This window comes from Rhineura floridana, chromosome 3 (genome assembly GCF_030035675.1).
Source record: "Rhineura floridana isolate rRhiFlo1 chromosome 3, rRhiFlo1.hap2, whole genome shotgun sequence".
NCBI lineage: Eukaryota > Metazoa > Chordata > Lepidosauria > Squamata > Rhineuridae > Rhineura > Rhineura floridana.
This window is the reverse complement of record NC_084482.1, coordinates 108,062,520-108,088,649: the sequence shown is the minus strand read 5'-3', so window position 1 is coordinate 108,088,649 and position 26,130 is coordinate 108,062,520. Positions and strand designations below refer to the sequence as shown.

The 26,130-nt window shown below is 42.6% G+C and overlaps 1 protein-coding gene across 24 annotated transcripts in view; it reads left to right on the top strand.

The window, feature by feature from the left end:
- Positions 1-26,130, top strand: part of COL23A1 (collagen type XXIII alpha 1 chain) — a 586,100-nt gene that overhangs the window by 214,122 nt on the left and 345,848 nt on the right. For 9 of the 24 annotated variants that reach the window (XM_061617262.1, XM_061617255.1, XM_061617247.1 and 6 more), the window contains exon 1: positions 19,407-19,498. The exons of 1 other annotated variant lie outside the window; for it this stretch is intronic. In XM_061617262.1, coding sequence (XP_061473246.1) covers positions 19,496-19,498 — 3 coding nt within the window. In that variant the 5' untranslated portion in view covers positions 19,407-19,495. Of the gene's footprint in view, positions 1-19,405; positions 19,499-26,130 lie in introns of those variants that run through there. 14 more of the 24 variants (XM_061617260.1, XM_061617254.1, XM_061617251.1 and 11 more) reach the window with 5 other exon arrangements.

The following is a 26,130-nucleotide window of genomic DNA, read 5'->3' as shown; positions in this document are numbered from 1 at the left end:
TTGCGAAAACACAGAATAGGGCTTTTTCGCTGGCTGCCCCCAGATTGTGGAACTCCCTCCCCAGTGAGGTTCGATTGGCCCCTTCACTTTTGTCTTTTCGTGCCCAGGTGAAACTGTTTTATTTAGACGAGCTTTTAATTGAAATTGATTTTTTCCCCTTGATTTTTAGTAATTTTAAACGTCTTAATCTGTATGATTACTGTTTTAATTGTTTATGGTTTTTAATTGTAAGCCGCCCTGAGTTCTACGGAAGTAGGGCGGGGTATAATTATTATAAATAAATAAATACCATAACTATCATGTTTTGCCCGGGCCCTGGGCTTTCAGGTTTAAGAGAATACCAAGGAATCAATATGACAGACTCATGCTTACTAACAAGGAGAGCTTATTGAGTAATAACAAGCATCCATACCCAATGGATCAGACTGCAAGGTCCCTGCATAGAACGTTGATCAGTCTGAACACTGAACTGAGCAACAAGCGTGACTTATATAGCAAAATCTTTGGAAAGGCACAATGGTGACAAATACATGATTAGTTGCTATCTTACATCAGATCATCACTTCTTGACAGGATACATGATTAATTATTCTATATCAGGCTAGCCATCAAAGCAATTCTATGGATAATAGATTATGACTACCATCTTCAAAGCATCACAGCATTTGATCTGAAGCATCAAGGCACTTCACTGATTACACATTCAAAGTGAAAGAGATTGCGCTAATTAAGACTATTAGCAAACAGATCATATTGACCTCTTAGAGCTACTGTACTTGGCAGCCTTAGCACATTAGGCCTCTTAGGTAAGGCTTAGAGCTGCTCTTCTTGGCAATGCATCAAACGGTCACACCCCTCCCCACTACAGCTAACTTGTTAATCTCAGATAAACACCAGGTGAACTACAGGCGGAGTTACACATTGACTGGTTCTTGACCTATCTTGTCAAGCTGCCAGGGGGACACTAAAAGGCTAAATTTATTGCACGTGCTAAAGCCTAAGAAGGAAGCAATACAAGCTTCCATTTACAAATCTCCATTCCTAAGGCTGCTATATAATTGCATTACAATGATTATATAATTGCCCATGGCCTACACATCAAAATAAGTTTTTAGAGAGATGGGCCTTGTTTATACAATTTTGGAATAATAAGATGACGAAGTAGACCCATTTAATTCATTGTTTAATACAGTAATTTAGCACTATTTTTAAAAATGCAAATGTGTATAAGAGATTTTTTCCTTTCAAATGTTTTTTTCTTTATTCCATTTTTTAACCTTCCCCCTCCCCCAAATGTTTTGTGTTTTTGTAACACAAATTGTGGCAGATAAATCAATTTTCTTTTATTTTTTTTGTATTTTTGTTACCTTCACATTTCTCCTTTTGGCTGTATTTGTGAGCACTTATAGTATGCTAATGTAAATCTGTAATTTAATTTTAAAAATTTTAATTTTTTTTGACAAAGTGGCTGTCAAGCCTCTTTGTGGGAGAGTGTTCTACAGCCAAGAAGGCCCTCTCCTCAGTTGCCACCCACCATAACTCAACAGATGGAAGTACCCAGAGGGAGGACCTCTGAAGATGATTTCAGCATATGCAAAGAATGATGTGGGAATAGGTGATCCTTTAGAGGTTCCATTTCCAAACCATTTGGTTTCTCCATAGTGTAAGTAATGCTGCTGCTTCTTTGCACTGATTGTGATTAGAGATCAGTTGCACTCAACAGTGAGGGGTGGACACTGTGGGACTACCAACATCATTTGTCTGGGATGAAGGGGTTTTTGGGGGGGAGGTAGGAACTACTAATAAAATGGGGAATTACATTTTTATATGTTTGTTGGTGTTCTTCTTACTTTGCTTCTTTTCTGTGTTACTAATGTTTCTACAGAGAATCTAACCTAGAAAATTATATTTCTCTCATTATTCATCCTAGAAATCTGTGTCAAATTTATTTTTATTAATTTCAAAGCCTTTTTATTGGTTAATGACATATTATTGTGAAGATAGCCTTTTGTGTTTCAAACTGGAGGTTATGCTCTATTTCTATTTTGGGCACATTAACAGTTGAATCTGAAATTGCAGTTTGATGTAAAATCAGACTGATCACAATATGTTGCTACTTCAGCAATGACTCTAGCTATTGGAAAAAACAAACGTGGCCTGTCCAAGATGCATGTTTTTAGCCTGCTATGTTTAAACCACTCCACTTAAGGAAAGGTGGGCATGGTCAATTAAAAACAGAGAGGACACCTAGAATTTTGCTAGAATATATTTCACCTACCACTGTTTTATCTTGTGCAAACTGAGACACTCCTCATGTCCATTGAAAACTATTCTGCAGAACAGTCACTGCTATTATTCCACAATTATTTTAGAGCTTTTTTTAGTGTTGCAAAGTGATCCTATACTTCACATATTCACAGAAACAGAAGCAAAAGAAAATGATTTAACTATAGAAAATCTCACCAAAATTGAAAAGTAAATCAAGCATATTTAAAGTGACTATCTGACCTATATCAACTGTTTTAATATTGTTGCTTCCTCCCTGCTAAAACAAGATCAGCACAGCACATGTCTTGTTTCTGTTATTTGGGCTGATTGCAGGTGTTGCCAACACTCCCCATATGCTCAGAAGCACATGCTATCCAATTCTTCCAAGCTACACAGCAAGTGGATCGGCCTATGAAAGACCAACCGAAATGGTGTTTGCATTTTTACAAATTTGTGGGGCAGTACAATATGTCAGAGATGAGGTCAGGTCTCCTGCTCCCCTGGTACATTCACTATAGCTGCCCAATTTCCCTGCTTTTTAAAGTTTGATAGAAATATCTGTTGGCTATAGGTACATTGTTAAACCGCAAGGGGTTTTGCCTCTTAGTGAATTTCTCTGCTTTTTAATCTGGGAGGTAAGAAATGGGATCCTGTGCAACTTACTGAGAATGGATCGATCATTTGCATGCTTATTGAGTTCAGTGGAATTTACTCCCCTGCAATCATGCTTAGGATAGGTGAGAGTTTCTAGGAGATGTCCTGTTCCCCTCACATAGCTTCATTCAGAGCGACTGACTGTTAAACCACTCTGGCCACTGGAGCTGTGTTAGGGGAATAGGAGTCTCCTCTCAGCCCCCTTCACAAACTACACTCCCCAGGATTCTTTGGGGGAAGCCATGACTATCTAAAGTGAAATAAAGTTCTAGTGTGTGTGTGGCCCCCTGATTAGGCAAGCCCAGCAGCTGTGAGTCTGGCTTTTAGAACACTGACAGTTGGTTCTTACTGAGCATGCCTGACATTATCATTGAGTTCAATGCAAAAATCTCTGAAATTAATTAAAAATTGGCCAAGCACTTTTAAAACTTTTAAACTGCAGAAGATTAAGGTCAGAGTATGGGGCCAGGTCAGTAATAGGATTACGGGTACTCTGTGAACATGGCTGATTTTTAATGAATTTCAACAGATTATGAGAACTCTGACAGTAAAAAATCCAAAAAGGATCTGCTTTTCTCTCTCTCTCTTTTTACACTTTGAACTCTCTGACTGCTTTGTGTATACCATGAAAATTTACAAGGTTATTAAGCAAGCACTTCTGAGTTCAGCACTATAAGTTTTGTAAGGTTTTGTTTTGAAATGAGTTTATGGGAAGCATCAGAATGGCATGGGGGGAATTTTCAGTTTCACATTGTGGAATGCAAAAAATCCATGCTGACTATAGTATACAGCCACCCTTGTGGCTGTATAATTCAGTTCATTCATTAACTTATTTAACTACATGCCAAGACTGCCATCAGGAGTGAGGGTATAATAACTGGTAAATTCCTCAACTACTACTACTACTGCTGCTGCTACTATTACTTCAAATTTCCACGTTCAGGATTATGTATCAATTAAAGTAATTATATAATTACATCTATATCTCCCCTTCCCTATAGAGAGCTCAAGGTGGCTTACATGGGCCTTCTTCTCCTTGTTTTATCTTCACAACAATTCTGTGAGGCAGGTTAGGCTTGAGAGATGGTGACTGGTTCAAGGCCACCCAGTAAGCTTCATGACTGAGTGGGAATTTGAACCCTAGTCTGCCAGATCCTAGTGCAGTGTTCTAACCAAAACACCACAAGTAATATAGAACACACTAAGCATCTGCAAAGCTTTATTTCAAGAAGGCTGAAACTGGATATATCACAGAATAATTTATTGTGATTTGCAGTTTCTGAATGCACCTTAAAAATATATTTCCCATGGTACTTCTGTGGTGAGATTGTCCTCAAGTAAAATATTTTTGGTTGGAGGTGTTTAATAAATTATTTATCACAAAGTGGAGGTCCTACCTCAATTAGCTGTATTCTCGATCTTTGACTATTGTAGTATGGATATAAAATGTAAAGACCCAGTGATACATTTCTTTGCAGCAGCACAGCTTTCTATAGCCCAGACGTGGAAACAGTTGGAAAAACTAAACCTTTCCCTGTGGTATAAAAGCACATGGAATATTGCTATTCTGGAAGAAATCATGAACTCTCTGTGTTCACTTCAAGGACAAGCTAAACTGGATGCATTTTATATTGTTTGGTGGAACTTTATTTTGTACTCTTCAGAGCATCAGTTACAACAGCAACTTTCATCCACCTCCCAGGAAATTTGGAACCCTTGAATTGGTCTTGAAGTGTATATTTTTCTTTATACTGACATGTCTCATCCCATATCTATTGTTTCTTTGTTATATCTGTAATGAAAAATTAATAAAAATAGATAAAATATACATACTTTCCATGTACTGTGTACATGAAAAAAGTATATCACAGCAGTTAAAATCTGTGTTACAAAACTGTCACCGTGACAAGCTGTTGGACTGGTTGAGAGTTTTCTCTGCCTCTATGTGAGTTTTTATTTTCACCCAGATGATTCTAGAGACTTGGGGAAATGCAGTGAGTAGGACCTGTATCCTTTCTTCTTCAGCTATCTTCAGAAACTCAGACTGCAAAGTGAACAGCATGAAAAATAAAAAATGTAAATGGACTGCCTTCAAGTCGATTCCAACTTATGGTGACCCTATAAATAGGGTTTTCATGGTAAGCGGTATTCAGAGGGGGTTTACCATTGCCTTCCTCTGAGGCTGAGAGGCAGTGACTGGCCCAAGGTCACCCAGAGTGCTTCATGGCTGTGTGGGGATTCGAACTCTGGTCTCCCAGGTTGTAGTCCAGCACCTTAACCACTACACCACACATGAACCAAGCTATAAAGGAATGTCAGGGTACATTTCTACTTAGTAGCCTGTAGCATAATGAAGCAGTAGTGATAATCTTGCATGACATAGGTGGGCTGTTGATGTTTTGTTGCTGAAGAATTGTACCACAAGGTTATTTCTTTGTGTCATTCCTTGTTTCCATGCTACAAGCCTCTTTTTCCAAAGCACTTTGTATCGACAGATCACAAGCACAAATGGCGGCATTGAGGACTGCCCCCTTGAATTGATCCGATATCTGCTCTTTTAGTTCCTTGCTGTAACTGTGTTAAGAAGACTGATGGACATTTTAATAACAGTCTCTTTGCCCCTAACAGTTCTGGTGTGTTTCATATACCTCCTGTTTTCTATTCTCATCTATAGTTTTTTATTATTTCTTTAATTCCCCTTTGACTTCCTCTCATCTTTACACTCCCTCTTGATCAGTGTTTAAATTAGTGCATGCTGTGAAACAGAAATCAACTATTTAAATAATGTTCCCAGCATATTTAATGAATAACAGAAAACAAGGGAACAACACAACTGTCAAAATGATGGCTGACATCAGTTCAAAGCATCATTTTATTTCGTACAATGCATATAATATGAACCTAAGCAACTTGTATGGACAGTTCTACCACCATAGAATGAATATTTTGAAAATGGGAAACAATTGTCTACCACTAAACTGGAATGGCTTTAAAAGAAATGGGGGTGCCACAGCATCTGATTGTCCTGATGCGCAACCTATACTCTGCACAAGAGGCTACTGTAAGGAAGGAATATGGGGAAACTGACTGGTTCCCCATCGGAAAGGGTGTGACAGGGGTGTATTTTATCACCCTATTTATTTAATCTATACGCAGAACATATCATACGGAAAGCAGGACTGGACCAAGATGAAGGAGGTGTGAAAATTGGAGGGAGAAATATCAATAATTTAAGATATGCAGACGATACCATACTACTAGCAGAAACCAGTAATGATTTGAAACAAATGCTGATGTAAGTGAAAGAGGAAAGCACAAAAGCAGGACTACAGCTGAACGTCAAGAAGACTAAAGTAATGACAACAGAAGATTTATGTAACTTTACAGTTGACAATGAGGAAATCGAACTTGTCAAGGATTATCAATACCTTTGCACAGTCATTAACCAAACTGGAGACAATAGTCAAGAAATCAGAAGAAGGCTAGGACTAGGGAGAGCAGCTGTGAGAGAACTAGAAAAGGTCCTCAAATGCAAAGATGTATCACTGAACACTAAAGTCAGGATCATTCAGACCATGGTATTTCCAATCTCTATCTATGGATGTGAAAGTTGGACAGTGAAAAAGCGGACAAGAGAAAAATCAACTCATTTGAAATGTTGTGTTGGAGGAGAGCTTTGAGGATACCATGGACTGCAAAAAAGACCAATGATAGGGTGTTAGAACAAATTAAACCAGAACTATCACTAGAAGCTAAAATGATGAAACTGAGGTTATCCTACTTTGGACACATAATGAGAAGACATGATTCACTAGAAAAGGCAATAATGCTGGGACAAACAGAAGGGAGTAGAAAAAGAGGAAGGCCAAACAAGAGATGGATTGATTCCATAAAGGAAGCCACAGACCTGAACTTACAAGATCTGAACAGGGTGGTTCACAACAGATGCTCTTGGAGGTCGCTGATTCATAGGGTCGCCATAAGTCGCAGTCGACTTGGAGGCACATAACAGCAACACAACAACAACAAAAACTGGAATGGCGAAGAACTCACTTTGCTTCAGATGTTGGCATAACTTGTTAGGTAGACTAACTTGTTCGTCCTGATGTTTAATTTGATACAGGCTCGTGCAGCTTACAATTGCACAGTTAAACCAATTCCATCATGCTTCCAGTGGCCATGGGAGGAGAAAAAAATCCAGAAGTAAATTATATATTTATTGTTCAAAATAGCAGATATACCCTGTCTAACAGCTTCCTTGTCTCTACTTGTTAACTACACAGCATCCTCTTGGCCTAAGTGATATCTTTTCTCATCAGTGGTATACATTGTAGCTGAGCTTCTGTTGTGGTGCTTTTAAATAACCTTTGCACATTCTGGATAGATCAGATCCTCTTCCCTTTCTGTTTCAGTTTCATTTTTTTAAAAACCACTCCCCACTCTTGTAGTCAAATGTGATTGTTGGACTTCCATGGCAGTTCTCTCCTTACACATATGTTGGATCTGATATCATTGTGGTCATAGATCCCAAAATTCAACTTTTGCATCTTGCACCAGATTCTGGGCACCACTGAAGGTTAAGTCATGAGTTCCATGAATAACTATTCGAAGACAACGTGATTTAGTTTATCTATACATTTTATTTCTTTGTTGTGACTGAAACATGCATTTACCCAGTCTGTGTGAGGACGATAAAAGTCACTCATTATTACAAAATTAATTCATCTTGGAGTTTATGACTGTTAGGTCAAAAGGCAGGGAGTGTCATCTGCCCTGGCTTCCCAGGCCTGCTGTCAAACCTGCACAGCTGCCAAACTCGCTTGTTACCTTGATGCTTTGTCACTGAGGGCTCATCTACACAGCAGTTTATTATTTATTTATTTATTTATTTATTACATTTGTATACCGCCCCATAGCCGAAGCTCTCTGGGCAGTTTACAACAATTAAAAACATTAAAAACAAATATACAAATTTAAAAACACTTTAAAAAATTTTTAAAAATACATCCTAAAATGCCTGGAAGAAGAGAAGACATGATACAAACAAATCACAATGCATGCTCAATAAACAGCGGGAGTTATATAACCTCTCCACAAACTTTGTGCAAACAAATAATGATGAATGCTCAAAAAACAGGTTGTCTGGAAGTGATGAGGTTTTGACTGCATTCTTGAGTCCTGCTAGATTAGGCAGGAGAGTCCATCTTGGCCTGTATCCTGTTTCCAACAGCAGCCAGGCTGCCAGGGAAGGCTTTAAATCATCTGGTATGAGGAGTTTTGATGTTTGCAGAAAATTCAGGATATAGCTGAACATTTGGCCATCTCTGTCAATGAAGTAGTGCTGCTTCAGACTGTCCAAAACAATTGGCTCTGTGCCATCAAAAAGCCTCCCAATTCTTGAATCAGGATATTTAGTAAGTGTGGCCAGGCTGCTGTTACACGTGTGCCCACCCACATCAATATGTACCAGTGCATTGGATTTTGTGAGCTGTGCTGGCTTGCGGATGCCTTGCGGATGCCTTGATTGTTCAAAGGAGATGCAGGGGACCTAGTGATCAGAGGTCTTGACATATTGGGCTGACTGTCCCTCAGCTCTTCCATTCTGCCAACTCTTCTCTTGAATTTCCAATTCACATATCATGCAAACAGAAGAGGAAACACCTGGACTAGCCAACTGTTCATGTATCACAAGTACGTTCTGTGTTGGCCAGGAGGCCTCCAGGCTCAACCAAAGCGCATGACAGCTGGTAGGTCTCCTAGTGATCTTGAGTGTGTGTTTGGTGCTACTTGCATCCCTTTTTAATTCACATGGTTCACATAACATTACTGGCAAACAGAAGCTATCACACAGTTTTCCCCCTGTAAATCCATACTAACCCAATCCTCTGATAATCTGAAAAGGGAATCTGAAAAATCTTCACTCCGTATCTCTAAGGCTTGCAGACACTTTGCTCTGATGCTTTTAGTTGGGTGTGTCAATCGTTCCCCTCTCCATGCCCACCCTCCTCCCTTCTTTCATTTCATTTCCTGTAGGCTGAAGAGAAAATTCCGCTTCTCTCTCCCGTTCTGCAAGCCTTTTTTTATGTTGCTGCAAATGGTGCCTTTGTTTTCTTTTCACTCTGACTTGTGTGCAAAAGCATAACACTGCTCAAACAAAGATTTGTGTTTCAGCTGTATTGTACCAGTGAAAATACAAATAATTACACTTCCAGGTTGTTGTTTTTAAAATGAAACTTACTGGTAGAACAAACTGAGCATGTTTGGTTGCCAGGTAACCAAAGGGAGTGGAAATGTTAAATTAGAGGGCATGGTTTTTAGGAAACTGTGATTGATACTTCCCCTCAAGTCTGACTAGAAAACACTGTGTTTGCAGCTGGCATTGAGCCACTACTGTGGACGGTGCAAACAGAAAATGGAGGTAAAAATAGCATCTTTAGCATGAAGTTATGCTCCCTTGTGGATAAGCCCTGGAGCCAGCTACTGAGTCAGCTGGGGCTCCCCACTTCATAACAGAGCTTGCCCTAAATTTATGACTCTGGCTGGGTTCCCTAAGTTACTGTTGCAGCCAATTAGTTCAGGAGAGTCTTCTTTTACAATCACAAGTTGTGACTCAACTACTGGGTTGCACAAAATTCCAGTGAACAGAAATCTTAAAGGGGGGATTAGGACAGGATGTTGTGTTTTTAGTTTATATGCTGCCCTTTATAAACTAAAACCTAATCCTACACTGAACTTGAGCTGAAAACTAAACCTACACTTCTTAAATGCTGTTTTATTTATTTGTTTATTTTATTTGTTATTTGATTTATCCCGCCCTTCCTCCCAGCAGAAGGCTTTGTGTATTAGATAGGTCTGTATTGTGTGGAACTACATATTAGGATTTTTTACCCCCTCTGTCAAAATAGGATTTAGTCTAGCTTTCTTGTTTTGATTTGGTGTAGCCCCTTAAGGCCGTCCTGCTAGGGCAGAGCAGAAAACTAACTTTCTACAGGCTGATCACCCCTAAGATTCAGCTCTTCAGCTATAAATTTTTACAGGATTATTCAACTGGAATTGAACTCCTGGCACACATCTTTGTTGTGCCCTTGTTACTGTTTTAGGTAATGTTTTAATACATTTAATAAATAAATAAATGGGTGGTACTTACTCTCTCCTCACGTATCTGCCTATGCCTTACTTGCCAATTATACTTTGCTAGCGTGAGGCTTGGCACAGCTGTAATGTTTCCCAGTCTCTTATCGATGATTAACAATCAGGTTCATCCCTCCCTTCCATACAAATTCCTCTGTTTTCTGCTGTTTCTGTTTTAAACCATCACTTTATTTATTTATTTATTGCATTTGTATACCACCCCATAGCTGAAGCTCTCTAGGTGGTTTACAACAATTAAAAACATTAAAAACAAATATACAAATTAAAAAACACATCTTTAAAAAGCAATTTAAAAACGCATGCTAAAATGCCTGGGAGAAGAGGAAAGTCTTAACCTGACACCGGAAAGACAACAGTGTTGCCAGGCACACCTCATCACATAACTCATTCCATAATTTGGGGCCACCACTGAGAAGGTCCTCTCCCTTGTTGCCATCCTCTGAGCTTCCCTTGGAGTAGGCACCCGGAGGATGGCCTTTGATGTTGAGCTTAGAGTGCATCCGCCTGGATACTGATGGAGCAAAGGCAAAACCCACGAATATTAATCAGGGTGGGACCCCTTACCTGAAGGCTGCCCTCCAGATCCGGGGTTTTTCCCCTTCTGAAAACCCTTAAACCCCTCAGCTGTAGAGCAGCTGGTAAAAGGATGGGAGCCAGTGCAGATAGAACACTCATGTCTAAATTTACACAGGTTCCTGTTGAAAAATCCTTAGCACTGAACTCCCAACAGAGCAGGTGGGGTTGCATCCCCTGCCCCGTGGACCCACAGGAAGGCACTACAGTGGCAGACTGACCCAGTAAATGCCCACTATCTGCCTTATCCGCTTGCACGGGTCGAGCTGCAGTCATGAACTGCAACCACAACCCGGGTCCTTTCTGTCCTACTGTAGGTTTATATCCACTGCCCCTCTCATCCTAAAAAATTCATCATAGGCCAGCCATGCTGACCCCATGAATTCCATGTGCGCCCTAAATATTATGTCCAGGTATTTCATCAAAGCTGCTGCCCTCATAGGCTGGTGCTGAATCACCACTCCCATATAAATTAAAATTCCTGTCATCCATTTACCCCAGGTCCTATCCACCATTTCCTTTTAAATTTCTCATTGTCTCTCTCCTCCTGCTTATCCTTTTTATAACAGGGAAAACACATTCTCCCTTCCAAATACGCTCCCTTGTTGCCAACAGCAAATGGGCCCCCAGAGGAGCTAACGTCTCCCCAAATGGAACTGCATCAACCTGGACAGAAGACAACAAGTCAGCAGTGAGGTAGGCCCCTGCAGCAGGAGTGTCCACGCCCCCCCAACCTATCTACAAGCATCACTGATAGGCTGTAATCCATCAGGGCTCTAATCCACAGAGGATGACATGTCCTGAGGTGAAGGAGGCCGCCGCTGAGCAGGCCAATTTGGGGCCTTGCCCTTCTCCCTAGGGCCACCCCCACCCTTCTTAGGAAGCATGGTCCAAAACCCAGATGGCTACTACCTAAAAATTACCTTACCAAAATGGCTGTCTGCGTAAGACCTTATCAAAATGGCCATCCTCCAGATGACCTTACCAAAATGGCCACCCTCCAGAAGACCCTACCAAAATGGCCACCCTCCAGATGACCTTACCAGAATGGCCACCCTACAGATGACCTTACCAAAATGGTCACCCTCCAGAAGACCCTACCAAAAATGGCCACCCTCCTGAAGACCTTACCAAAATGGCTACCCTCCATATGACCTTACCAAAATGGCTACCTTCCAGATTGTCGGAAGGCAGAGCTGGGGTCCCAATCCCAGGGAGCTGGATCCTGGAGAGTTGGGAGAAGAGTATTCGGATGGATGGCAGAGGGAAGGGGGAGGAACTTCCCCCCTTTGGAGCGAAGACGAAACAGAGGAACTGCCAGTGATAAGGTCGCTTAGCAACGGGGAGCCTGAGCCCTCCCTGGACATTCTCACGCCTCCCCCTCTTTCAGGCTCAGAGCAAGAGGGGGAAGAGGGAGGGCTGCTCACAGCCGAAAAGCGGGGAGGCAGTTTACCATCAGCCCCTCCCCTATCCCCCATCCTGGAATCGGAAACTTCAGAAGAGGAGGGTGTGATGCTTCCCCCCTCACCGCGCACACGCAGACAGCTGAAAAGACAGGAGAGAAGGGGGGGAAGGCGGGCAGTACCTGAGGGGCAGTTAAGGAGGAGCGAAAGATTGCGCACCCGTTTGGCCCCTTCTTAAAGAACAGGCGGGAAGAAGTCCCTTGCTCTGTCAACTTTCTCCCAATGCCGCAGGACCTGTATCCCTGTATTGCTTCATGAGAAAACGCAGTCTTTGTTTGGACATTACCCTAATAAAACACGAATTAACTACAATCGTTGGTCTGGTTCCTGAGTCACATCCTGGGCCTGACAGCTTGACAGAGCCACCTAAATCACCCTCAACGCTCTCTTCACTTGACTGGGACAAGATGTCAAAGGGAGCAGCGGGGGGGACGAACCCCACTTCTGAGACGGAAGAAGTGGAACTCCAGAGGACTAAGGTAGCTGATTTGCAGATGGATGTTCAAGCCCTGCTAGCAGCAGTCAAGGCGCTGAAGACGGATAATCAAACCTTGAAGGCCACGATAGACCAGATGCGAACAGCCCCTCCAGCTGCCGTAGTAAAGGTTCCCATTGGATTGCCCCCAAAATACGCAGGACAAAGTGATCAGTTGGCAACCTTCGTGGCTCAATGTGAGTTATATCTGGATCTCAGGCACACGGAATTTCCAGACGATGGGGCTAAAGTAGCTTTCGTGATTAGCCTCCTGGAGGGAGAAGCTGCAAAATGGGTGACTCCGTATCTCATGAGAAAGGATACTGTCTTAGGAAGGTACAGAGGATTTATACAGGAGATGACTGAGATGTTTCAAGACCCGCAAAGGGCTGAAACAGTAGCGCGGCAACTAGGCGCTCTGAAGCAAGCTAAAGGGACTGTTTCCGAGTACACTAACGCTTTTAAAATTCTGTCCCAGGAAACTGGTTACAATGACGCCGCCCTGATGTTTATGTACCGGAGTGGATTAAATGCTGAAATCCTGGATGAGTTGGCCAGGACCTCCCCCCCCCCGCTGACCTACCAGGGCTCATCCGGCTATGCCTACAGATAGATCACCGGATGGAAGGAAGGCGCCTGGAAAGGAAGCAGGAGGTCCCGAGATACTCAGCCTCGGCATCCCGCAACAAGACCCTTCCCACTGCAGGGATGGCAGGTAATGCAACTGAGGGACAGGGAGGGGCTAGGCCAAGACTGTCGGAAGAAGAAAAGGAAAGACGACGCCGGGAACGTTTATACTTTTATTGTTCAAAGCCGGGCCATGTGGCCAGAGACTGTGGACTGAAAGGGGGGAAAGCCGAGCCGTTGGGAAACTAGAACACCCAGTCCACGTGCAGGCTGGTGGACTGGGGGCAGCATTGTATAAAGGCCCCCCAACGATCCAACCTCCCTCAAAGGGGGTGTTGGTCTTGCCTATTCGGATTACAACTTCCAGAGGAGTGGTGTTTAATTCCACTGCCTTAATTGACAGTGGAGCCTCCACAAATTTTATTGATGCAAAGTTAGTCAAGCGTCATGGAATTTCCCGGTGGAAACTGGACGCTCCCCTAGCTGTGGAGACTATCGATGGGAGACCCCTGAAGTCAGGAGGGGTGACACAAGCCACGGAGGAAGTGAAACTTCAAATCCCTGGGCACGAAGAGTTCATTTCGCTATACGTGTCAGATCTCTCGAACTTTGAGGTGATTCTAGGAATGCCCTGGCTAGTAAAGCATGAACCCAAAATAAGTTGGAAGGAGGCGGTGGTGTGGTTCACCTCACAGTATTGCCAGGAGAACTGTCAACCTGAAGGAATCAAGAACACCTTAGCGGGGGCAGTGCAAGAGATCGAGCAAGTGACCCTGCCGCCAAAGTATGAAGAATTCAAAGATGTGTTTGATGAAAAAGAGGCAGAGACTTTACCCCCCCACTGCCCTTACGACTGTGCGATTGACCTAGTGCCAGGAGCCAGCATCCCATCAGGGAGAATCTACTCTCTCACAGAGAATGAGAGGGAGGCCCTGAAGGAATTCCTGGATAAAAACCTGAGGCGAGGATTCATACGCCCCTCACAATCCCCTGCTGGAGCGCCACTATTGTTTGTGAAAAAGAAGGGGAGGGAACTCAGACCCTGTAACGACTATCGCACATTGAACCAGATCACCATCCCCAACAGCTACCCGCTGCCCCTGATCTCAGAGTTGCTGGACCGACTGCGCTCTGCAAAAATCTTCACGAAGTTGGATTTGAGAGGAGCGTACAATCTGATCAGAATGAAGGAGGGAGATGAATGGAAAACAGGATTCTTGACCGCTTACGGACAGTATGAATACCTGGTCATGCCGTTCGGGCTTTGTGGAAGACCAGGAATTTTTCAAAAATTCATGAACGACGTGTTTAGAGACTTGTTTGACATGTATGTAATCTGTTACTTAGATGATATCCTGGTGTTCTCAAAGAACCAGGAAGACCACGGCCAGCATGTGAAGACGGTGTTGAAGAGACTGAGAGAAAATCACCTGTATGCTAAATTAGAGAAATGTGGATTTGACCTCAAGTCTCTAGACTTCCTTGGATATCGAATCTCAGCGGAAGGCGTGGAGATGGACCCAGGGAAAGTAAGCTGCATATTGGACTGGGGCCAACCTGTCACCAAAAAGGATGTACAACGGTTTTTGGGGTTTGCCAATTATTACAGAAAGTTCATTCCAGGGTTTTCCAAATTAACAGCTCCTCTGACTGACTGTTTAAGGGGGAAGAAGAAGTTTCAATGGACAGAGAACGCCACCGAGGCCTTTGAGGAGCTGAAGAGAAGGTTTGCTACTGAGCCCATTCTGCGCTTTGCTGATCCGAACTGCCCTTTCGTAGTGGAAGCAGATGCTTCAGATTTTGCCATCGGGGGGGTCCTGCTACAATTAGACCAAGAAGGGAAGGAGCTGCACCCCTGTGCGTACTTCTCTCGGAAGTTAAAGCCTGCAGAGAAGAACTACACAGTTTGGGAGAAGGAGCTGCTGGCCATCAAGGACTCTTTTGAAAACTGGAGACAATACCTAGAGGGGACCTCTCATCGAATTGAAGTGCGCTCAAGAATCTTGAAAGCCTCCAAACAGCCAGAAAGCTGAACCAGAGACAGATAAGATGGTCCCAGTTCTTCACTAGGTTTAACTTCCAGATTACTTACCATGCCCAAGCCAAAAACCAGAGAGCGGATGCCTTATCCAGACAGCCACAATACAAAGAAAGTGAATCTGAGGACCAGCCTCAGTACGTAATCCCGCCAGAGAAATTAACGTTGGGAGTATGCCAGCCTTCATGGGAAGAGGAACTCAAAAAGGCACAACAAGAAGATGCAGACCTGCTAAAATATCAGCAGGAGACGGGACAAGGTCAAGACTCAGAAGTAACCTTTCACTGGAGAAATGAACTGTTATGGTTCAAAACTGCCAGATATGTGCCAGAAGGGGAATTAAGGCTCAGAATCCTACGCCAGTGTCATGATTCCATCACAGCGGGACACTTTGGGATTTACAAGACCATTCAGAACGTGGCCAAGGACTTCTGGTGGCCTAAAATGCGTCGGGATATTGAAAGCTATGTAAAGTCCTGCTCTCTCTGTCTGCGGACAAAAACACAAACAGGAAAACCAGCAGGACTGTTACAACCGTTACCTGTCCCACACGAACCCTGGAAGGACCTCTCCATGGATTTTATAACTGATTTACCCAAGTCCCAAGGAATGACAGCCATCTTAGTAGTGGTAGATCTACTTACTAAAATGGCGCATTTTCTTCCTTGTGCAGGGGCCTTAGAGGCTAAAGAAACGGCCAAGTTATTCATCAAAGAAGTCTACCGGCTGCATGGATTGCCAAACAGCGTAGTCTCAGACCGAGGAACTCAGTTCACAGCCAAATTTTGGAGAGCAATGTGGAAACAGTTGCAGACGGAATTAAAACTCTCCTCCGCCCATCACCCCCAGACAGATGGGCAGACGGAACGCTTGGACGCCGTTTTGGAAAGATATTTACGAAGTTATGTGTCCTATCAACAGACTGACTGGGTATCATATTTGCATTTTGCAGAGTTCGCCTACAACAATTCTCTGCACTCCAGCACTCAACAAACCCCGTTCTTCGCTAATTATGGATTCCATCCTAAAGTCTTTCCAAGCAGCTCAGAAGGAATGCTGGTACCGGCAGCTGAGAACTTCCTTAAGGAATTGCAAGCGGCGCAACAGACACTGAAACAGCAGTTAAACGAAGCCAAAACGGAGTACAAGCGAGTTGCTGACCTGCACAGGAAGGAGCCCCCCCCCTTCAACCGGGAGACCAGGTATGGCTGTCCACCCGCTTCCTCCAGATGCCGGGCAAATGTAGAAAATTGCAAAACAAGAGGGTGGGTCCTTTCGAAATAGAAACTCAAATCAATCCCGTGGCGTACCGACTGAAGCTGCCTGACACGTTTAAAATACATCCTGTGTTCCATCGATCCCTCTTAACGAAAGCCGCCCCTCCCAGTGAGTTACGGCCGGAGGAACCTCCCGGAGCTCCACTCCTGGTAAATGAGCAGCTTGAGTTTGAAGTTGAGGAGATCTTAGATTCCAGGATCAGACGCCACAAGCTGCAGTACTTGATTCACTGGAAAGGCTATGGGGTGGCTGACAGTTCATGGGAAGATGCAGCTGATGTGCATGCTCCAGAATTGGTAAAACTTTTCCATCAACGTTTTCCCCACCGTCCCAAGCCAGACAAGGTGAGGGGGACACAGCCTGGGAGGGGGGATGGTGTCGGAAGGCAGAGCTGGGGTCCCAATCCCGGGGAGCTGGATCCCGGAGAGTTGGGAGAAGAGTATTCGGATGGATGGCAGAGGGAAGGGGGAGGAACTTCCCCCCTTTGGAGCGAAGACGAAACAGAGGAACAGCCAGTGATAAGGTCGCTTAGCAACGGGGAGCCTGAGCCCTCCCTGGACATTCTCACGCCTCCCCCTCTTTCAGGCTCAGAGCAAGAGGGGGAAGCGGGAGGGCTGCTCACAGCCGAAAAGCGGGGAGGCAGGTTACCATCAGCTCCTCCCCTATCCCCCATCCTGGAATCGGAAACTTCAGAAGAGGAGGGGGTGATGTTTCTCCCCTCACCGCGCACACGCAGACAGCTGAAAAGACAGGAGAGAAGGGGGGGAAGGCGGGCAGTACCTGAGGGGCAGTTAAGGAGGAGCGAAAGATTGCGCGCCCGTTTGGCCCCTTCTTAAAGAACAGGCGGGAAGAAGTCCCTTGCTCTGTCAACTTTCTCCCAATGCCGCAGGACCTGTATCCCTGTATTGATTCATGAGAAAACGCAGTCTTTGTTTGGACATTACCCTAATAAAACACGAATTAACTACAATCGTTGGTCTGGTTCCTGAGTCACATCCTGGGCCTGACACAGATGACCTTACTAAATTCTGGATCAAAATTAGTCATGGTTAACATTAACATTAGTGCAATCATATGGAACATAGGAAGGGAAATTTTGAATGGTTGGGAATACACAGTTTTGGGGGCGTGTATTTTAACCAAATTTTCTATTTGCATGTGTTTAAATATGTGCTTCACACATCTTGAACATGCCAGTGTCTCTTCAAAGAAATCATGGTAATACAGTATGCAGAATTTATTTATAGGAGTTACATTGGTTACCGGTTGTTTACCGGGCCCAATTCAAGGTGTTGGTTTTGACCTTTAAAACCCTATACGGTTTGGGCGCAGTTTATCTGAAGGAGCGCCTCCAGCATCGTCAGGGATGCCGCTCGACAAGATCAGCCTCACAAGACCTTCTCTCGATCCCACCGGTTAAATCAGCTAGGCTGGTGAGGACCAGAGAGAGGGCTTTCTCAAAAGTGGCCCCCACCCTATGGAACTCCCTCCCAAATGATCTCCGACATGCCCCCTCTATGATGAGCTTCCGCCAGATTTTAAAGACCTGTCTCTTCAGGCAGGCTTTTGGGATGGGTTGAAACTTTTACTGTATGTTTTAATAATTTTAATGCTTAATGTATGCCTAATGTTTAATGTATTATTCTGTTTTGTACGTCGCCCAGAGTGGCTGGGTAACCAGCCAGATGGGCGACTAATAAATCCAAGAATAAATAAATAAATAAATAAATTTATATATGAATTTATGCTTTGCCTTTCTAGTAAAATTTACAAAATAGCTTACACAGAATTGACACAGTACAAAATTGAAAAAAGTGCAACCTAAAAACAAGACAAAATGCAACCTAAAACCAAAAACAAAGTAACAGGCAAAACCAACATCAGCTAAAAACAAGCAAGCAGAAGTTTTAAAAACAGATCACACAATAGAAGATTGGGAGCCACTGGACTACACTCTCCTCTTCTCCTTGGCAGCCTTAACCAAGGTTTTCTCTTAGCCAAGATTTGTAACCAAGATCTGAGGCTGCTTCCATAGTTAAGAGGGAAACTCATTAGCAGTAACTGTTGTCACCATTAATGTTGGTGTAACATAAAACCACAGTTATGGCAGAGCAAGGGGGATTCTCATGAAAGAGGGGAAAGGTCAGGGTGATGGAGTGGAGTGCACAGTCCTGCGATCTCCTTGTAGCCTTGCACCATGGTTAAGATACTGTGGAGTTGGGACATCTGCAGTAGCTCTATATGCCTTATCACAGCCTTTGCCAACCTGGCAGGCAAAGCAGTAAGGATTTCTCTGTTTGGAACTAATCACAAGCAGAGTTAGCTGACATGTAATGCTAAGCCAAACCTGCCTCTTAGCACTTCTTCCATTCTGCTGCTGCTGAACTAGCATGAGCAAAGCCATGGTTTGACTTGGTATATTGTCTGAACTTGTGCTCATGGTTTGTCTTACTGCAGACCAACCACAAGCTGTAACCAATGTTTATTCTTGGGTTTCAGCTCACAGTTTATCTGGAGGAGACAAATCATGAGACCAGGTTTAGGTGACACACTAATTGTAATGTCATTTTCTCTCTGGCAGTGTTTCTCAACCGGTGTGCCTCCAGATGTTGTTGGACCACAACTCCCATCAGCCTCAGCCAGCATTGCCAATGGTCAGGAAGGATGGGAATTGTGGTCCAACAACATCTGGAGGCACACTGGTTGAGAAACACTGCTCTATGGTGACGTGCCTCTTTTTGACTACTAAGGGTTAATCCAAACCATCAAGCAATCTCAGCTGTGGGAGGTTATTTGTTTAGCGGTTGGAGGAGTAAATTCCACAGCTGGTTTTGATCTCTAGGCTTAGTCATGAAAACACCTCTATTAATGTAACTGAAAAGGCATTGAAAATACAGCAGTATGCCTATGAGGATAATGTAATATTGGTGCAAACTCATTATTTCCAAAATATGCCAATAAGAAGAAATGGTGGGTAATAATGGAGAAATCCTTACTTTATTGTTGTTATTATTGCATTATATTAAAATTTTATTATAAATTATTCTACGCAGGGATTTTAATTCTTTGAATTTCAAAATTATCAGGCCCCATTTATGAAAGAAATATAAATGGGTAAGTGGCGTTATAATATCCTTCCTAAACAGCTGATTTATGAAACTCAGAGGCAACAGCCATGAGTGTATAATGTCTGAATAGGTTTTCGTTTTTGCCCTCTATAGTGTATTCTTATCATTCACAAGCCCACTGAGGAAGACATCTGTCGAAACGTGTTTGGCCATATTTTGTATTTTAGTATGTATGGGTGTTGATTTGCAGTTGTATGTGGACGTTTACTGCTGAGTTTATGATGGTGTTATGATTCTTTAGAATATTTACATTAAATTATGTTCTACTTTTAATTCAGTGCATTAAATATGTACCTTAACTCTTTTTTTCTTTTCTTTTCTTTCTTTGAGCACACTAAGCCAAATGATGACTTAGCTCATGGCAAAGCATCGGAGGAGTGCAGCAGCCACTATCTCCTCTCTGGGAAGCCTCATGCTTGCATATTCATGTTAAGCCATAGTGTGCCTTCATATTACATGTGAATTAGCACAAAATGCTAATTCTAGTATAAAGTTGCTTAGTTCCCTGGGTTTGGGTTTGATTGTCCTCTGCTTGTGTGGCAGGTTTACTTCTTATAAATATGGTATTTGGCATATCAATCATTTTGGAGGAGAGAGAAACAAACTAGTCATTATACTACCACACCCTTTTTGGAGGAAGGAGGATAAACTGCTTAACCCTTTTGCTTTTGGCTGCTTTTGTGTTTCAAATTAACCTAAGCTGCTTTTTCACCTGTGAGTGGAAAAAAAATGGGTGGCTGGGTGGGAGAGGCTATCAACAGTGAGCCTAAAAATGGCTGGAGCAAAAAGGCTTGAGCAAGTCCCTGTCACGGCCTTTCTTACAGTTGTCTTCCTTTAAGAGAAACTGTTCTGAGTTTGTTCCACATGTCTCCCACATAATATCTAGCATGGCCCAGAGATTTTTTCTAAGTTTTTTCAAGTTTTCTTGAACAGACTCATTACATCAGAATACAAGTCATTTTTCAGGCTACAAGTTCAGTTGTTAAGGATCACAAAAGGAGAACTATAAAACATTTCCTCAGCTCTTTTTAGATTCTTCATATTTTATCTGTGACCAAAACGATATTGATAAAGTCCTTAATATTTTGTGCCATTATTTGTTTAGATGTGACTAGCTACTCCTACTATATGTACTTAAATTAACATAAGTGTTTTGTTGCTGCAATAGACTTGACACTGCTACGCCTTTGGAAGTTATGGGTGGTATTCAATTAAGTCGTACTGAGATTAAAGCAATTGAAATTAATGAACCGAAGATAGTCATGTCCATTAACTGTCTATCCAAAGATCACACAAATACTGTTTAGTGAAGATTTGAATCTAGGTTTAAACTGACTTAGTCCAATAGTGACTCAAAATATTTGAGTCACAAGTCTTCTCTAATCTGAGTATTTCTGTTTGTTCTGTCTTGATTAATAATCACAGGAATGATGACTTATTGTGTCAATGCGTTTCTTAAAACTTAATTTCACTTTGCTTGGAAAGCTTCCGTACTAAATCCTTATGTAAATATTTATTGTTAGGCAGGAGTTCAAAACGTCTAATGGTGTTTTAGCTTAAAAGAGTTTCAAAGTCATGATTCTTCCTTGTTAGGGAGAAAGGCCTGTCAGATCCCTGGTCATTGTTGTTCATTGGCCAGCTTCATTAGATACACCATGCTTGTAGTAACCTCTGGTGGTTTGGGAGACAAATCTAGGTAACATGGACTAGGTGATTAGGATATCATTCTGTATCCTTTAAGCTAGAAAACAAAATATGAACTATTTACAGTCTGAATGAGAGCAGTAAGCTTTAAGGTTATTTTGTGATATAAGGCTGATATTACACTTTTTTCCATGTTGTTAAAGTTTTCTTCAGTCCACAAAGTATTGCCCAAATGCAGGAAACTTATTGCAAGTCACTTGTAAGAAACTAGAGTTGTTTCCATAGGGTTGTATTCCATGTAGTGCTATGGCAAACGTTCCATCAGCGCAAGGATTTCTCCCTAAATCTGTGCTGGGGTTTCTCCCAACTCTCCTGAGCAAATTTTGGGATGGTGTAGGGGAGGAGAGGGGAGACATCCTATTGCACTAGTGATAATCCTGGTCCTAGTGTTTTCATTTAGTTGAGTACCACCCATAGTCCTAACTCTTGCCTGTGTATGTACATATGCCTGTACCTGCCTAGATATGAATGAATGAGTTTATTGCAGTCATAGACCAACATTAATATATACATCAATAAAAGAGGATAAAAATTTCCAATAAAACAACATGAAACAATCAAAATTTCATTAAAACCAGATCTACATCAACACATAACCCTCAACTTAACAGAGTTCTTCTACAGCATATAGCAGCGGAGCAAAAACTAGCTATCTTAGCTGATATCTGTGGGGACTGATCAGATAGTAGATAATCTACATAAAAAGCCTCATTTCTACCGGGGATGTTTAATAAGATTGGGATAATTAGCTGGAGTCTAAGGTCTTGATAGAATAGACAGTGTAGCAACACATATTCCACCGATTCTACTGCCCCGTCACCACATGGACATATTCTCTCATCATAAGGTATTTTTTTATATCTGCCCTCCAGAAGTGCCGAGGGTTGAACCTGGCCAGTGTAAAGGCTTTTCGAAATTTGGGAGTAGTCAGAGTCGCTAAGTAAGGAGCAGGTAGGAATGGCCTTGCATTAAATCTAGATTTTGTAACCAGCATCAGATGGCCTTGATAATCAATATCAAAAATCCATTGGAGAATAATCTCTTTGGCTTTTGCATGCCCCAGATTAAGAATCATGGGAATAGAGAACCCTAAGCTTAGTAGTTTGGTATTTATCAACTCTCCATTAGGACTGGAAAGCATCTGATAGACTGTAAGGGGCCAAGCCTATTGGCGCAAAGATCATTTTTAGCCATGATTTAATTCTGCAAATCCAGATACGGGATTCTATTGAGGGGAGCCCAACCTCTAGTCGGAGGATATGGTTGGGGACACAGCATGGAACGGCCAGTATGGATCGTAGAAATTTATTTTGAACTGTTTCAAAGGAGGAATACTTCTCATAGGTACAAACGTGTGCACCGTACAGCAGCTGTGGAATGATTTTTGCCACAAAAACTTGTATAGCTGCCGGAAGATATTGACCTCCTTTACTGTAATAGAAGGAGAGAAGCACCTTCGTAGTTCTTTGAGCATTGGCAATAGCAGCCTTTACTTGGGGTTGCCACGGTCCCGTTGAATGGAAGGTCAGCCCCAAATATCTAAAGGAGGCTACCTGATCAATTGGATAGTCATTTATCCGCCAGCGATGCTTTGACCTTTTATTGGAAAAGACTAAGACTTTTGACTTACTATAGTTGATTAGTAGAAATTCAGTTCTGCAATAATTGGCAAGTGCGCTCAGCAAGCGCCTTAAGCCAATACACGACAACGATAAAAGAGCTATATCGTCTGCATACATAAGGATGGACAAAGGCCTCTTAGATAGTCTAGGTGGATGCGAGCATATCGGCAATAAGCTTTCAACTAGAGAATTAATATAGAAGTTAAACAGGAGGGGAGCTAATATACATCCCTGCTTAACACCGTTAAAAGTGGGGATGGGCCTAGTTAAATGCCCTGCGTTGTTACATCTAATACGTAAATAAGTGTTATCATATAGACCACGTATTAGTGATAAGAGGCGCTTATCGATATTAGTAGCCTCGAGTTTCTCCCATAGTCTATCCCTAGAGATCGAATCAAAAGCTGATTTAAAATCAATAAAAGCTGTCTAGAGGGCTCCACTGGGATTGGCTGAATATTTATCCACCAGGTGTTGTAAGATAAGAGCATGGTCCATGGTGGAGCGTTCAGCTCTAAAACCGGCCTGTTCGTCTGCGAGTATGTTTTCTTGTTCGCTCCAATCTTTCAGCTTCTCATGCAGGTGGCTAGCATATAATTTGCTAACAGTGTTTAGAAGGCTGATAGGCCTGTAATTAGAGGGATCATATCTAGAACCTTTTTTGTAGATGGGAATGATTATCGCAAGGCCCCAGTCTTCTGGAATCTGAATGGAGTGGTCTATATATGGAAATAGGGTGGCTAATATCAGGGCCCACCAGTCTACATTTGATTTGAAGGCCTCAGCTGAGATATTATCCGCCCCAGGGGCTTTATTCAATTTCATTTTTGCTATAAGATTAGAGATTTCCTTAACAGACACTGATGGCCAATTGGGCAGGTCATTCATGTCAAATTTGGACTTATATTGATATCGTTGCTCTCTTGCTTAAATTTTGGTGAAATACTTCTCCAAGGTATTCACTGTGATATAGCATTCTAGATTGGAAGGGACTTTTGGCCATCCCTGAGCCACCATCTTCCAGAATGGGGTAGAGTCCTTTAATCTGGAGGCTTTCAACAGGCGTTGCCAATTTTCTCTTAGCGTTTGCTTCTTTTTCCGGGTAATTAGGTGTTTATATCATTTCTTCAGCTCAAGGTATTCTAAAAATAGGAGTTGGGAGTTATTGATTCTATAAGCTTTGTATGTTGCAATTAGTTGTGTTTTTTGCACTACACATTCATAATCGAACCAAGGTTTAGATTTGGATACGATACTCAAAGGCTTATTCTTGGATTTAGGAAGCAGGACATTTTGCAAAGCCATAATCAATTGTTGGAAGGACCAGAGTGCCATTGTTGCTGAGGTCGCTGTAAGTACATGCTCTCAGAGAGAGAGGCACCACTGGGAATTTAATGTCTCTTTTAAATCATTTTCTACATTGGGCAACCACTTAATACGAGATGGACGTATTTCAAGATCTGCACCTGGAATAAGTTCTTGGTCCGCATAAATAGGTTGGTTGCCACAGTCCAGAGAGAGGACTAAGGGGAGGTGGTTACTTTCGGGGCGGTCCTCAACCATACATGAGGACACTGCCCTAAATAACTCCTGGGAGACGATGAAAAAATCAATAGTTGACGCTCCCAGGCCAGATAAGTAGGTAAATTCGCCATTAGCATCCCCTTTCGCCCGTCCATTTGCCAATATTAAATTCAGGTTAGTCAACATTTGCATAAGACATAAACCGGTGTAATTAGCGCCATTATCTTTTGAACATCTAGCTGGAACATTAAAGGGCCCATCCACTTGTGGAAACGGCATCTGGAAGCTCGAATAGAGGGCTTCGTCGCTCGAGCCAATTCTGGCGTTGAAGTCCCCCGCTAGAATCACCAGAGCTTCAGGGTAGAGTGATGCCAATTTGGCCACATATTCTTCCAGTCTTGTCATGTTTGCCTTACCTGATTTTTTGTGGCGGCATGGAGGGGAGTAAACATTGATGAGTAGTAAAGACGCCCATGGAAATCTAATAATTGTGGAGCTGGCAAGGGCCATGAGGGGGTCTGGCTTGATGATAGAGGCGCGTAGTTTCGTAGAGATTAGCGTGCATAATCCACCCTTAGAGCGCTCCCCCTTAGTACTAGGTGTAGCTTCTAGTAAATGGGTTGTATAGCCATTTAGGCCTAGTTCCGCTCTAAGCCAGGTCTCTTGGAGAAAAATAATATCATGTTTTATGAGGTATTCCAAGAAAGATGGATCAGATACTTTATTTCTCCAGCCTGAAATGTTCCATGAGAGGATCAGTAAATGTGGAGTGGGCTGGTTGGTTCTTTGTCAAGGGGGGGCAGGTTGGCGGGGCAGTAGGTTCTGCCTTGTATCTGTTGTGTCTGGCAGGTTGGTCTCCTTCTCCCAGCAGACTATTTTGTCCAGCATTGGATCGAGCCTGCTTACGTTTGATAGCGTTGGTTGTGAGAAGTTAGATGGATATCTCGTGGGGGCGGTTGCCTTCTGTGGGGACCCCTCCTCATTTTATACGAGCCATCTCATATCTGTCCAAGACAAGGGTATACAGTCAGAAGCTCCAATGTTGTGGGTGACAGGAACCTGTTTCTTCTTAGAGGAGCATTGCATAATGCCTGGGGCTACCTGCCTAGATATAAATAGGGATAGTGTGGTGACCCTGATCTTTGACATCTGATATATATATATATATATATATATATAGGGCCCATCCTATCCTTCCAATTTGTAAATTGTTTTAATTTACTTTATTAATGTGTTTTTATATTATTGTAACCTGCCCAGGAACCTTATGGTGGTCCAAGGTAAGAAATTCAGTACTAAATAACAGTAAATAACAAATAATAATATTAATTACCAGAGTTAGACCCCAGACTCTTATCTAATTGGCCTAAGGTTAGTTATGACTCTTTGAAAAGCACATACACATTACTTCTATCGTCACTTGAGCTCTTTTCAGGTGTTACATATTAAGCATTAACACTAAAGTCAGGATCATTCAGACCATGGTATTTCCAATCTCTATGTATGGATGTGAAAGTTGGACAGTGAAAAAAGCGGATAAGAGAAAAATCAACTCATTTGAAATGTGGTGTTGGAGAGATTTGCGGATACCATGGATTGCGAAAAAGACAAAAAATTGGGTGTT